This window comes from Ovis aries, chromosome 14 (genome assembly GCF_016772045.2).
Source record: "Ovis aries strain OAR_USU_Benz2616 breed Rambouillet chromosome 14, ARS-UI_Ramb_v3.0, whole genome shotgun sequence".
In the NCBI taxonomy this organism is placed as follows: domain Eukaryota; kingdom Metazoa; phylum Chordata; class Mammalia; order Artiodactyla; family Bovidae; genus Ovis; species Ovis aries.
This window is the reverse complement of record NC_056067.1, coordinates 56,845,552-56,860,529: the sequence shown is the minus strand read 5'-3', so window position 1 is coordinate 56,860,529 and position 14,978 is coordinate 56,845,552. Positions and strand designations below refer to the sequence as shown.

At 49.4% G+C, this 14,978-nt stretch overlaps 1 protein-coding gene across 4 annotated transcripts; it reads right to left on the bottom strand.

The window, feature by feature from the left end:
- Positions 1 to 3,465: 3,465 nt before the first annotated feature.
- On the bottom strand, positions 3,466 to 11,376 carry LOC101121116 (sialic acid-binding Ig-like lectin 5). 4 transcript variants are annotated; one of them, XM_027977480.3, is made up of 9 exons: positions 10,871 to 11,376; positions 10,403 to 10,681; positions 10,160 to 10,207; positions 9,408 to 9,665; positions 9,039 to 9,323; positions 8,677 to 8,767; positions 7,967 to 8,048; positions 5,303 to 5,440; positions 3,466 to 3,716 (listed from the first exon to the last, which is right to left on the bottom strand). In XM_027977480.3, the coding sequence occupies exons 1-9, from the start codon at positions 11,334 to 11,336 to the stop codon at positions 3,642 to 3,644; spliced, it is 1,722 nt and encodes a 573-aa protein (XP_027833281.2). In that variant the 5' UTR covers positions 11,337 to 11,376; the 3' UTR covers positions 3,466 to 3,641. The 4 variants fall into 4 exon arrangements, with proteins under 4 accessions (XP_027833281.2, XP_042086956.1, XP_060254795.1 ...); XM_042231022.2 differs by having other exon boundaries at positions 9,408 to 9,629; XM_060398812.1 differs by having other exon boundaries at positions 3,466 to 5,440.
- Positions 11,377 to 14,978: the final 3,602 nt, after the last annotated feature.

The window sequence follows — 14,978 nt, the reverse complement described above, 5'->3', positions numbered from 1 at the left end:
TTATCCACCCGTGGGCAACTGCAGGGGTGGGGACAGTGTAAGGCAGGGAACATAGCTTGTCTGAGGGAACGTAGACCCCAGTCTCAAAGGATAAGCATGCATCACAAAGATGGAGAGAGGGGGCAATACTATAGTGGGGTGGAACCATGTGAACCAGGGTTGGAGAGACAGGAAGAGGTGCAAAGTCCTTAGAAAGTGGCAGCAATGTGGCTGAGGCATGTGAGGTGGTGGCTGAGAGCTGGGGAAGGGCAGATGATGGTGAGAGTGTGAACGCTCTTGGATAACTGTCACTGAGGTTGATGCTTCACCTTGAGGGAAAGGGGCAGGCGTGGAAGGACACTGAGGAGGGGAGGGACAGGGTTGGAGCTGGGTGTTTGCTCCCTCTGCTGCTGGTGGTGGGGATGGGCTGGAGGGAGTGAGACTGGAGCTCAGGTTTTGAGGAGAGGGGGTGTTTTAAGGCTCAGGGGAGAGAGGTCACGCTGGGATAGGGAAAAGGGGAAAGATCTGGGAGTTGGTGACTCAGTGGAAACTGGCGACGGGGGAGGAGGGAACTGAAACAGAAGCCTGCCGTGAAGAGTTGAGATAAGCCTCATACTTCTCCTTTGCTAACTCACGTGTCAACATCCTTTCCCCATAACCATGCAAACACCCACCTGGTCAGAGTGCCCCGGCTTTATAGCCTCGAGTCTAATGGTTACCTGGGCAGTGTCTGGCTGTATGGTGCGCTCTGATTGGCCACCGGGAGCTGACTGTCTCTGTGGGCTCACTGAGCGCAGAGCACCGTGCCTATGGACGCGAATTCACTGAACCCACAAAACAACCAAACGAGCCAAGAAACGCTGTCATCCCCATTGGATGCAGAAGCAAGTGGCAGTAGCAAGAGCGTAAGTGGTGAAACAGGTGCCTGAATCCTAGCGGAATGACTTTGAGCTTAAATTATTATTATTTTAATGAAGAGGAAATCCTCATGACATAAAAGTAACCAATAAATTACTTTTTTATCTTTTGGCTTTGCCGCATAGTGTGCGGATCTTAGTTCCCCAACCAGGGATGGAACCCTCATCCCTGCCTTAGCTGTGGGAGTTTCAAGCACTGGACCACCAGGGAAATCCCCTTGGTTTTTTTTTTTTTGATCTAATTTTAATCAAATTAACCATTTTTAAATGAACGGTTTAGTGGCATTTAGTATATGCTCAATGTTGTGTAACCAGTACCTCTATCTAGTTTCAAAACATTTTTCCTCACCCCAAAAAGAAGTTCCGCACCCATTAAACAGTTACTCTCCATTTCCTCCTCCCCTAAACCCCTTGTTGTTTGTTGTTCAGTCCCTCAGCCATGTCACACTCTTTTCGACCCCATGGACTGAAGTATGCCAGTCTCCCCTGTCCTTCACTATCTCCTTGAGTTTGCTCAAACTCATGTTCAATGAGTTGGTGATGCCATTCCACCATCTCATCCTCTGTCACCCCCTTCTCCTCCTCCCCTCAATCTTTCCCAGCATCAGGGTCTTTTCCAATGAGTTGGCTCTTCACATCAGGTGGCCAAGGTATTGGAGCTTCAGCTTCAGCATCAGTCCTTCTAATGAATATTCAGAACTGATTTCCTTTAGGATGGACTGGTTGGATCTCCTTGAAGCCCAAGGGACTCTTCAAGAGTCTTCTCTTTCCCAAAGCTCCTGGCAGCCCCTCATCAGCTTCCTGTCTCTGTGGAGGTAAATATCTTGGATGTTTCGTATAAATGGGAATCATACAATATGTGACCATTTGTGTCTGGTATCTTTCATTTAGCATATGTTTGAGGTTCATCCATGATGTAGTGTGTATCTGTGTTTCTACTGCTGAATGATGCGCCATTGTACTGCCTAGTCACTCAGTTGTGTCCGACTCTTTGCGGCCCCATGAACTGTAGCCTGTGTGGCTCCTCAGTCCATGGAATTCTCCAAGCAAGAACACTGGAGTGGATTGGTGCCATTGTATGGATGGATCATATTTTGTTTATCCATTCATCCACCAATAGACATTTGGTTTTGGTTTTTTTTTTTTTTGGCTATTAGGAAGGCACTTAAAATTTTTTTGTTTTCCATTATGGTTTACTACAAGATATTGAGTATAGTTCCCCATGCTACATGCTGCTGCTAAGTCACTTCAGTCGTGTCCAACTCTGTGTGACTCCATAGATGGCAGCCCACCAGGCTCCCCCATCCCTGGGATTCTCCAGGCAAGAACACTGGAGTGGGTTGCCATTTCCTTCTCCAATACATGAAAGTGGAAAGTGAAAGTGAAAGTGAAGTCACGTCCGACTCTTCGCCACCCCATGGACTGCAGCCTACCAGGCTCCTCCGTCCACGGGATTTTCCAGGCAAGAGTACTGGAGTGGGGTGCCATTGCCTTCTCCACATGCTACATAGTAGCATGTTTTGATCCATTCTATACATAATAGTTTGCATCTGCTAATCCCAAACTCCCAATCCATCCCTCTCCCTGCACTCTCTTGAAAACCACAGATCTGGTCTCTATATCTGAGTCTGTTTCTGCACAGCAGTAATTCAGTCATATATTCTTTTTAATGTCTTCCCTGGGCTCAGTGGTAAAGAATCTGCCTGCCAATGCAGGTGACCTGGGTTTGATCCCTGGGTCAGGAATATCCCGTGGAAAAGGAAATGGCAACCCACTCCAGTCTTTTTGCCTGGAGAATCCCCATGGACTGAGGAGCTTGGCGTGCTACAGCCCACAAGGTCACAAAAGAGTCAGACACGACTGAGCAGCTAAACAATGACAACATTCTTTTTCATATTACTTTTCATATTCTTTTCCACTGTGGTTTATTACAAGAAACTGAATATGGTTTCCTGTGCTATACAATAGGACCTTGTTGTCACCTGTCTCAATGTTTTTTCTTTTTTTGAAATACAATTGATTTACAACATTGTGATCATTCCTGGTATGGTAAAGTGACTCGGTTATACATCTCTGCACATTCTTTTTTACATTCTTTTCCATAATGACTCACCCCAGGACACTGAATACAGTTCCTTGTGCTATACAGAGGAACCTGTCACCTGTCTTACTGTCGTTGGGCATTTGGGCAGGTTCCATTTTTTCAGCCATTACAACAAGCACGTTGTGAAAACTTCTGGATACATTTGGTGAACATGCATACACGCTTCTGCTGAATGCATACCTGGGAGTTGAATGGTTATCTCATGTGCTCAGTGTTAGAGTGACAATCATTTTCCAAAGTTGGTCGTACCTACTCTCACTCCTACCAGCACTTTGGGAGAGTTCCAACTGCTCCACATCATCACCAACACTTGATTTTTTTTTTTCTTTTAAATGCTATTTATTTTTTGGCCATGCCTTGAGACATGTGGAATCTTAGTTCCCCAACTAGGATCGAAACTGTGCCCCCTATATTGGAAACAAAGTTTTAAACACTGGACCGCCAGGGAAGTCCCAACACTGGATATTCTTTAAGAAAGCATTTTTTTTTATTGTGATAAAGTACCCATGATATAAAATTTACCAATGTAACTATTTTCAAGTGTGCAATTAAATGGTGTTAAACATGTTCAAGTTGTGTAACCATCAGCACCGTCCATTTCTAGAACTTTTTCATCATCTGAAACTGGAATTCTGTACCCATTAAACATTAACTGTCCACTGACTCCTCCAGTCCCCAGCCCCTGGAATCCACTTCATAAGGCTTTTCTTTAAAAACTGTGGTAAAAAAAAATTATATAAAATTTACCATCTTAACCATTTAAAAGTGCACGATACAGTAGTGTTTATCATATGCATCTTGTTGGCCATCAAATCTCTAAGAATGTTTTCATCTTGCAAAAATGAAACTCTCCACCTATTGAATAGTAACTTCCTATCTCCGCAGCCTCTGAGTATCCCCCCGGGACCCCTCTGCCTTCTGTTTCACAGTTTAATTTCTTTGAATACTTCCTATAGCTGGAATCATGCAGTATTTGTCTTTCTGTACAACTGGCTTATTTCACTTCATGTAATGTCCTCAACACTCAAGTTCCTTGATATTATTTTTATTATCTTGCCAATGTCACTATGCAACTGGCATACCACTGTGATTTTCATTTGTATTTCCTCAACAGCTACAGAAGTTGAATACATTTCTGTATGCTTGTTGGCCATTTGACTATCTTGCCATTCTATTTGCTTATTTTTTTCTTATTGATTTGTGGAAGCTCTTTATATATTCCTTTAAATGTTTAAAAATTTATTATTTTTTTATTATTTTAAAATACATATTCTTTATATTCTCTGCATGTCCTTTGTTAGACACATGTATTGGGAAGTATCTTCTCCACCCAGAGAATTACATTTAGATTTACTTTAAAAAATAATAATACATGTCACACCCCACCAGAAAAGAAAAACAAAAAACTAAAATAATATATGTTGTTAAGAATAGTCAAAAACTAGTCAGGCAAAATGAAAGTATGTGGTAGAATCAAAAGCTGACATCTGCCTCCATTCTGAGGTAAATCACAAATATGGTTAACACCCACAGTGCATGTGTGTGTGCGTTAAGTCACTTCAGTCATGTCCCACAGTACATGCTTGCATGAAGAAAGCTGAGCGCTGAAGAATTGATGCTTTTGAACTGTGGTGTTGGAGAAGACTTTTGAGAGTCCCTTGGACTGCAAGGAGATCCAACCAGTCCATCCTAAAGGAAATCAGTCCTGAATATTCATTGGAAGGACTGATGTTGAAGCTGAAACTCCAATACTTTAGCCACCTGATGCGAAGAGCTGACTCATTGGAAAAGACCTTGATGCTGGGGAAGATTGAAGGCGGGAGAAGGGGGCAACAGAGGATGAGATGGTTGGATGGCATCACCAACTCAATGGACATGAGTTTGGGTAAACTCCAGGAGTTGGTGATGGACAGGGAGGCGTGACATGCTGCAGTCCATGGAGTCAAAAAGAACCAGACATGACTAAGTGACTGAACTGAACTGAACTGAACTAAGGAATATTATCCTCACTTTACAGAGGTGGAAACTGAGGCACAGAGAGGTAAAGTTTTTTGACTTGCTTGATATAACACCCTTAGCATTACTCAAGCTTGGATTTGAACCTAGGACTCTCTAACTGTGACCTTCAGCCACTCCAAGGAACCTCACCTTCTCACTTATAAGCTTTGGCTCAGCAGGCAGCCAAGTCTTCAAGAATCAGTATCTGACACACATGTCCCTCAGAGGCGCATTTTCTGGGGGTGGAGGCAGGGTCCTATCACTTCCCAATCTTGATCTCTGAGTACTCAGTGGTATCCCAGACCTGAAAGTTGTGGGTCCTTGGTTTGTGGAAACTGAGGCTTGCATAATAGAGCTCTTGTTCCTTCTCTGAGGTGGAAGCAGCCGGAGCTGGGGTCTGGTAGTCAGAGGGGCTGTCTGACCAGGATTCATTGAAGTGACCCTGAGTGGGAAGAGAGAACAACATGAGCTGGCCTTTGGGGTCTGGAGAAGGGAACCCAGAGCTTGAGGAGGGCATGTATTCACTTATCCATTTTCACACCCATTTCCTGAGGATTTGCTCATTCAGTCACTCCTTCATTCATTCATACCTTTAATCACAATGGTCTGTTCTTCTCATTACTCATCTCACTGAATCCTTGCCTTCCACAGACAAGGTCCCTGACCTTGGAATGTCTATCAAGACAAGGAGACAGTATGAAGTTGTCACACACTCAAAACTTAGCAAACTGCAAATTGTGTTTTGATGGACAGAAGCAGGGTGCTGTGGGCGAGAGTCACAGAGGTCTGCAGGAGACCTGCACTGCCCTCCCGGAGCTCACGGTGTTAGGGAAACAGGCCTGTGGTTATTATAGGGAAGTGTGACGACAATCTGCCTGGTGTAGGGCAGGGGAATATTTGAATGACATAAATTGGCATGACACTTAAAAAAGAATGAAATAAAACAGAAACATAATCACAGACATAGAGAACAGATTTGTGATTGCCAAGGAGTGTGGTGGGGTGAGGGAGGGATGGATTGGGAATTTGGGATTAGCGGATGCAAACTATTATATATAGGATGGATAAACAACAAGGTCCTACTGTACAGCACAGAGAACTATTTTCAATTACCTTGACAAACCATAATGGGAAGAAATAAGGGGATAAAGAATGTATATATATTCATATATGTATGCATAACTGAATCACTTTGCTGTACAGCAGAAATTAACATAGCATTGTAAATCAACTATACTTCAACAAAATACATTTTTTTTAAAAACGAAATAAAGCCATTTGTGGCAACATGGATGGATCTAGAGGTTATCATACTAAGTGAAGTAAGTCGAACAAAGACAAATTCATGATATCGCTTATATGTGAAATCTAAAAAAATGATACAAATGAACTTATTTAGACCCAAATGCTGGGAAGGACTGAAGGCAGGAGGAGAAGCAGGCAACAGAGGGTTAGATGGTTGGATGGCATCAACATGAACTCAGTGAACATGAGTTTGAGCAAAGTCAGGGAGATAGTGAAGGACAGGGAAGCCTGGCATGCTGCCATCCACGAGGTCCAAAGAGTTGAACACGACTGAGCGACTGGACAATATTAACTTAGAAACAGCTATATGGAAGAGATGCTAAGGGCAAGGTATAGGGAAAGGACACAGTTTCGCCTTCTCCAATTTCTTCATCCTGCTTGTTCACCAACCTGAAAGCTCTCTAAACCTCATCCTTTGAGGATTTTCGGGAGGCTTCACACCATAGACATGATTGACTAAACCACCGGCCTTTGCCGACTGAAATCCTCCAGCGCCTCTCCCATCCCTGGAGGTCAGGGGGTGGGACTGAAAGTTCCAGTCCCCTCTGTTTGGTTCTCCTGGCAACCAGGCCTTATCCTTAGGTACTTTCCAAAAGACACCCCATGAAAATAACAAGAGACCCCTTTAACACTCCCATCACTGCAAGGTTCAAGTGTTCTAGGACTCTGTGTCAGGAATAGGGGATAAAGATCAAATATATATTTCTTATTATAGATCATAATATCGTAGAATACAATAAGCTCATTTGTGGGGAGGGACAGGATGCTGGCGGGAGAACTTGGCAGGGGGACAGATTACAGAACACCAGACTGAAGAATCTGGCCTTGACTCCTTAGGCCTGTGCTGTCCAATACAGGAGCCCCTAGCCATGTGTGGCTCTTGAACCCAAGAAATGTTGTGAATCAGTCAAAAATGAATACTCGAGGTCAAAGTTTATGTAGAAAGAAAGAAAAAGAGAGAGAAAGAAAGGGAGGGGGGACAGAGGAAGGAAAGAAGGACGGGAGAAAGAGATACGGAAAGAAAGGGGAAAGAAGGAAAGGAAGAGAGAAAGAGAAAGAAAGAAAAAGGAAGGAAGGAAGAGAGAAGAGAAAGAAAGAAAATATCCCATTAATATTAATAATTTGTGATGACATGATGTTTGAAATGATAATACTTTGGCTACATTCAGTTAAATAAAATATTATATAAAAACTGATCTCACGTTCCTTTCTCCTTTTTTTTTTTTTTTTTTTAACATGGCTAGGTTTCAAGTTGTACTCATGGCTCATACGTATTTCTGTTGGATCTAGACTGTGGGGGGCAAGCACAGGGTGACTGTAAAGAAAAGCTGTTTGGGGAACTTCTTGCTGAGAGCTTACTGGGGGAGGAGAGAGGGAGCCAGTGACCCAGGGGAGAGTGAGGGCTCAGCAGGAAAGGGGCCAAAAGGAGAAGAGCTTGGCTAAACGGAAGATGGACAGGACTCGGTGAATTCTAGGCTCCAGGGAGTGGCGGAAAGACGAGAGGGTGATTTGAGTGCAACAAGAAACTCGAGAGGAAAAGCAAACGTGGAGGCGGGTGGGGGAGATCACGTTTTTCTGAGGTGATGAGTAGGCTGCTGCGGCCCCTGTGTGGGCAGTGGGGTCCAGTGGGGACACTGGACGGCAAGCCGCCCACGTCACTCACCCGGGAGGCGGGATGCGATGCTGGGCAGTCGCCATCTTGGCTCGACGCTCTCTCCACCGACTTGTTCCTGTAGATTTTCACGCTGAAAAAAGAGACCAGGGTCTTTAAGAGGGCTCCTCTAGGGAGTCCAGAGGGACTTTCGGAGCGCAGGCCAGTGTCCAGCTGCAGAGACCCTGACCAGAAAGCAAGCGCCCTCCTCGCGCACGGCCAGCGCCAGGGTCCACACTGGGCCAAGATGTCAGGAGGCTGCACTCTTGATGAGCCACCTCTTTTTCAGCATTATCACTCCACCAGCGCCCTCAACTCTGGGCTTTTAATGTTTTTTTTTTAAATAATTAGTTTATTTTTGGCTGTGCTGGTCTTCCTTGCTGCCTAGGGGCTTTCCCTAGTTGGGGCCAGTGGGGGCTACTCTCTAGGTGCCCTGCATGGGCTTCTCACGGCAGTGGCTTCTGTAGTCAAAGAGCTCAGGGCTCTAGGCGAGCAAGCTTCAGTAGTTGTGGCACGTGGGCTTAGTTGTCCCATGGCCATGTGGGATCTTCCTGGACTGGATATCAAACCCGTGTCCCCTGCACTGGCAGGCAGACTCTTAACCACTGGACCACCGGGGAAGTCCTGAGCTTTGAGTTTTGAAGATTCTTTGAGTCTTCACCCCCGTCATCCGCCCCTTGCACCCACCCCCATAGTGGTCCCCAGCTGAGGCCACCACTCACACAAAGAAGATGAGACAGAGAGCAAGCAGGGCTGTGACACCAGCTCCTCCGACAGCCCCCTGAACCACGCCGGTCCTGGGTCCTGGTCTCCCTGGAGATATGAGTCCTGGGGTGACGTCCAGCCCACTTCAAGCATTCGCCTGAGCCTTCTCATATCCATGACCCACAAGTGTGCCTACTTTTCCCCAGGACTCGGTGCCATGTCCACCATCCTTTGATAAGACTGCAGCCTCCTGTGCTCCCCTCCCCAGCTACCACAGAGGACCCTGAATGCTAGTCCCCTTTAGCCCAGAATCATGCCCATTTCTCTTCCTCTCCACGTTTTCTAGGACCCAGATGCGCAACTTCCCCTTTCCCCGGACCTGGCAGCAGCAGGATCTTCACGTTCTGTTTCCCATGGGCGTTCTGGGCCTCGCAGCTGAGTCTGAGGCCGGAGCTGAGCCCCTCGCGGAGGCTCAGGGAGCTATTAGCCCAGGGCCCGGCGGAGCTGGAGGTGACCTCAAAGGAGGCGTTACTGAAGTTCCCCTCCAGCAGCCCCTCGCCCAACCGCCAGTGCAGGGAGGGGGCCGGCCAGGCTCGGGAGGAGCAGCTGCAGCTCAGACCCTCGTCCTCCTGGGAGCAGGAGGGTCCCAGCAGCTGTAGGGGTGCTGTGGGGAGAGATGGGAGGGATCAGGGCAGCTCTCCCCTCCCATTAACCCCGGCCTCCTTCCCCCGGGTGTGTTCCAACTCACTTCTCACAACAAGGTTCAGAGACGCTTTCTTGGAGCCCAGTGGATGCTGAGCTTGGCAGACATATAACCCGTGGTCCCTCAGTTCCACCCGGGGCAGCTCAAGGACCCCAGGGTTAGAGGAATTTGAGGGGCTCAGGGTCAGGCTCTCTCGGGTCCAGCTGATCATGGCAGGAGGGTTGCTGTCAGGAACACAGTCCAGGCGCAGGGACTGGCCCTCCTGGACTGAAAGAGACTGGCTTTTGCCCAGAGTTTCAGGTCCTGGCAAGACAGAGAGAAAGCTAGCCTCGCTCTGCCCGTCTCTTCCATTGCTTAGTGGCTCATATTGTCCTGGTTCGGAGCATTGTCGATTTCCTCTGTGTAAAAAATCCCATCGTGGCCAGTTTCAAACACCCCATTTGAAGCCACTGAACCCAGAAGTGGGAAAAGATGGACATAGTTGCACAACTGGCTCTTGCCAACCAGTGAGAGCCAACCCCTAAGGAGAGAGAAGGCAGGATTTGGGAGGAAGATAGAGCCCAGGCAGTGGGGACAGTTACGTCCATTTGGCAAGGAAGAGGCCAGGCGACATCCATGAGAACAGGGTCAGCAGAAGGGGGAGGCTGGTTTGTAAGCCCATGAGCCAGTGTGGAGGGGTTCCCACCCCTGCTGTTCCCACACCTTCTATCTGAGTCCTGAACCCCAGATCAGCTCAGAAGGTCAGAGACAGGCCCCATTTCCATCACTGCCCCAAGAAGAGAGGTTTTGACGTATACCTGTGCCTTCTTTCTGGTACACTCTGATGGTCAGCTCCTGGGGTGCATCTGGACAGACAGACATAACTGTCCCTTTTCAGGGGCAGGAACATAGTCCCTTCCTCCCAGAAACATCAGAAATGGGAAGCAAGTGGAGTGGGGTGTCCTCATCCATCCTCCCCAGTTCCAGCAGCCCAGGCCCTGCCTCCCCCTCCCCAACACCATCAGGGACCCAGCCTCTTGCCCGTCCCCCCCCTCACTCACAGGACACATTGAGCCTGATGGTCGCCTCTGTGCTCACACCAGCTCCAGGGAAGGTCACACGACACGTGAGGTTGGTGCCGTGGTCCTGGGGCCTCGGGGTGAGGGTGAGCACCGAGGAGTGGGGACTCTTGGGGTGCGGGGAGGTGAGGGCAATCCTGGTCCAGGAGAAGGTGGGGGGCGTCCCCCTCTCACAGGCCCATGGCACCGCACAGGTGAGGTTGGTGGGGTGGCCGGATGCTAGGGTCCCCTGGACATGGATGTCAGGTGTGTCTGTCAGAGCTGGAGAGGCAGAGACGCAGACCCAGGACTGCAGGGGGGACCTCTGTGTGCCCCTCAGAGCAGTCTGTTCCCCAGCATCCTGTACCCCTGGGTCCCCCCCAGGATGAGAAGACAGGGTTCCCCTCCCACCCTGCCCTGGCGTTCCTAAGGACCCCTATATGTATGTCCTCCACTTGGCCCCATCCTTACCAGTCACACGGATCGAGAGCGGATGCCATTTATAACTATATCTCACAGTAGGCCCTCTCTCCACCCTAAAGATGTATGTCCCTGTATCCCTCCTCTGGGCGTCTCTGATCTCCAGGGAGCAGTCTTTGGTCCGGGGGTCTCCAACGAGGAGGAATCGGCCCTGGGTCTCACTGAGCACTGCATGCTCTGGGTTGTTTGTGGCCACTGCAGGATCTTCAGCGGTATATGCCTTTTCCCGGAACCAGTAGCTGTGAGCTGGGTCAGAGTCTTTCCAGCCTTCCTGGGGATAGGAGACCAAGCAGGCCACGCGGACACACAGGCCCTCCTGCACCGACACAGACCGTGGCACATCCAGCTGGTATCTCAGATCCTGAGCCAGGGACCCTGCAGGGAAACGAGGATTAGTCGAGCCCTCACCCCACTCACCTACCCACAGCAGTGACTGCAGCAGCAGCAGCAGCAGCATCTTTGGGGTGACACTCTTGGAGCCTTGGTGTCACAGGATTGAGAGGAAGCCCCAACAGGAAGCCCAGGGCTGAGGTCAGAAAGTGACAGACCACAAAAGAGGAACTCAGCACCCACAGGCTGCCGGAGCCTCGCGAATCCTGGAGAGGAACCGTCTAGATGAGGCCCCGCCGAGGGTCACAAGCAGCGAGCACTGCCCAGGGGAGGATCCCGGCTCCCTGTTCGCCACCTGACCCCCCTGCACCTCTGTCCACAGCTGGAAATCAAGCTGGTCAGTCCCCGCCGGGTGTGGGAGGCAGGAGGGGCAGCTGGGGAAGCTCTAGGCGTGAAAGATGGGGATGGGCACCCACCCCGCCGGATGAAGGAGGTGGTGATTAGTTACTGAGATGAACGTGACAGCGGCACGCATGTGCATCTCTGCTTTCAGGGACTGGAGCCCCAGGAAGAACAGGACAGACTGTCTCATCCTGGAGAACTTCTCCGGCGCCCCAGGTCCCGTTGATACAGTATGAGCTGGGGGTAGCCAGCTCGGGGTTCGGAGGAAAAACTTGATCACTCTGTGCAGTTAGAAGGTGAGTTCCTGGGTGTAAATGGCCAGAATGGGTGGGACCAGGATGAAGGTGCTATGAGAACATGATCCCAGGGGAGCATGGGGCTTCTTGACCTAGTAACAGCCGCCTGCCCTGGCCCCCCTGGTGTTGACTGCTCACGCCAGGCCTGGGAGCCAGGCACTGAGAGCAAGATGACAGCCTTTGGGGGCAGGTGGGCCTGCCATCCTTCCCCTCCAAGCCTCAGCTTTTTCATCTGTGCTGCTGCTGCTGCTAAGTCACTTCAGTCATGTCCAACTCTGTGCAACCCCATAGATGGCAGCCCACCAGGCTCCCCCGTCTCAGGGATTCTCCAGGCAAGAACACTGGAGTGGGTTCCCATTTCCTTCTCCAATGCATGAAAGTGAAAAGTGAAAGTGAAGTCGCTCAGTTGTGTCTGACTCTTAGCGACTCCATGGACAGCAGCCCACTAGGCTCCTCCGTCCATGGGATTTTTCCAGGCAAGAGTACTAGAGTGGGGTGCCATTGCCTTCTCCTTTTCATCTGTACATGCAGGAATAATAATGTCTAACCCTCGTCCTGGGCATTTTCTACAGTCTGGTGTGGCCATCTTGCAGGTCACGTGTCTGGCCCTGCCCATTCCTCTAAGTCCCTCCTTCAGCAAGTAGCTCCTGGTGGTCAGTGGTGTCTTTGATACCAAAGATACCTAAGCCTGAAGAGGGGATCCGGGGCACAGACTCTGCAGTCAGATGGCTCTGGGCTGAGCCTGGCTCCCTAATGCATGCTGTGCCACCTTGGGAAGTGGCTTAACCATTCTGTGCAGAATTGCATCCCTGTTGTTCATGGGGTGTTGGGGCTGAATTGTTATCACCCCGCCAAAAAAAAATTTTATATGTGCAAGTCCTAACCCCCCGTGCCTCTAAATGTGATTGCATTTGGAGACAGGGCCTTTAAAGAGGTTGTGTTGTCATTCAGTCACCCAGTCGTGTCCGACCTTTTGCGACCCCATGGACTGCAGCAGGCCAGGCCTCTCTGTCCTGCACCACCTGCCAAAGTTTGCCTGAGTTCATGCCCATTGCATCGGCGATACCATTCAACCCTCTCATCCTCTGACACCCTCTTCTCTCTCTGCCCTCAATCTTTCCCAGCATCGGGGACTTTTCCAATGTTCTAATCAGATGACCAAAATACTGGAGCTTCAGCTTCAACATCAGTCCTTCCAATGAGTGTTCAGGGTTGATTTTCTTTAAGATAGACTGGTTTGATCTTTTTGCTATCCAAGGGACTTTCAGGAGTCTTCTCCAGCACCGCAGTGCAAAGGCATCAATTCTTTGGCACTCAGTCCAGCTCTCACAACTGTATGTGTGAGGTAATTAAGGTAAAATGAGGTCATTGAGGTTGGCCCTCATAAGGCCCATGTCCATGTAAGAAGAAGGTGTTAGGACACAGACACATACTGAGAAGCTACCACGTGGAGACACGGGGAGAAGACGACTGTCTACAAGCCAAGAAGAGAGGCCACAGAAGGCTGTATACATACGTATAACTGAATCACTTTGCTGTACAGCAGTGATTAATACCACATTGTAAAGCAACTATACTTTAATCAAAAGTGTTTTAAAACTTAGGGACTTCCCTGGTGGTCCAGTGGTTAAGAATCCACTTGCCAACTGAGGGGACACGAGTTCAATCCCTGGTTCGGGAAGTCCTGCGTGCTGCAGAGCAACTAAGTCCGTGCACCACAACTACTGAGTCTGAGCTCTAGAGCACAGGAGCTGCAACTACCAAAGCCCGTGGGCCTCGAGCCCGTGCCTCTCAACAAGAGAAGCCACCACAATGAGAAGCCTGTGCACTGCAGCGAACAGTAGCCCCCACCCGCTGCAACTAGCGAAAACCGAGATGGGCAGCAACAAAGACCCAGCGCAGTTGAAAGTAAGTTAATATTTTAAAACGTAAAAGTGAAGAAAAAATAAGGAGCCAACCCCGCGGACACCTTGATCTCAGACTTCCAGCCTCCAGGTTCATGAGCAAATGAATTTCTGCTGTTCAAACCTGCCAGCCGGTGGAACTGCCTTGAAGCAGCCGTAGCGAGTGAACCCACGGGGTCTCCCGGAAGAATCAACCCTTTGGAGTGCTCAGCGTACACAGTGGCCAAGGGTCAGCCAGCAGGATGGGAGCCCTCTGAGGCTGGGAGGGGAAAAGGGAAGGAACGGTGTGGCAACCCCAGGAAACTTCTGCTTCTCCTCTCTGCCCTGGCTCTGATCCCAGCGGGCTCTTACTTCATCAGGCGGTGGTGACCTGGCCTCTGCTTGGGCTGTCCCTCTGATGGTTGAGCCAGTAGCTGCTCCTGTAGCCGTCTGTCCAGCAGATGTCCTGGGGGTGGGGTGGGAGTGGGGCTGACACTGGGGGAGCACCAGCTGGGTGGGGGAGGGGCTGCAGGGTCAGGCGTGGCCAGGGCTGACCCAACTGGGAGGATCGGGCTGTGGGAGCCCCTAGGAGGAGGCAGAGAGGAGGTACCTGGAGGATGGGACGGGTGTGCGCATCCCTGACAATATGGCAAAGACCCCTGACTGTCTCTGTCAGAAGCGAGAGGCAGTGGGTCTGAGTGGGTTGTGTTGTAGGGGCTGAAATGCCCTGACTCTGTATTGTTCCTCCATTCCTGGGGTCCTAAGCCCACTTGCCTTCTTCTTATCGCTCTCCAGAATTCTCCTTGGTTGTCTCTTGCATCATTCTTAGGGTTTATAGTTGTGAACAGAGGGCAAAAGCTGGGAAAAGCAACAGGAACCATACAGCTTGAAAAGCCTAAATATTTACTAAAGAAAGCTGAGCGCTGAAGAATTGATGCTTTTGAACTGTGGTGTTGGAGAAGACTCTTGAGAGTCCCTTGGACTACAAGGAGATCCGACTAGTCAAACCTAAAGGAAATCAATCCTGAATATTCATTGGAAGGACTGATGCTGAAGCTGAAGCTCCAATACTTTGGCCACCTGATGCGAAGAGTTGACTCACTGAAAAAGACTCTGATGTTGGGAAAGATTGAAGGCAGGAGAAGGGGATGACAGAGGATGAGATGGTTGAATGGCATCAACAACTAG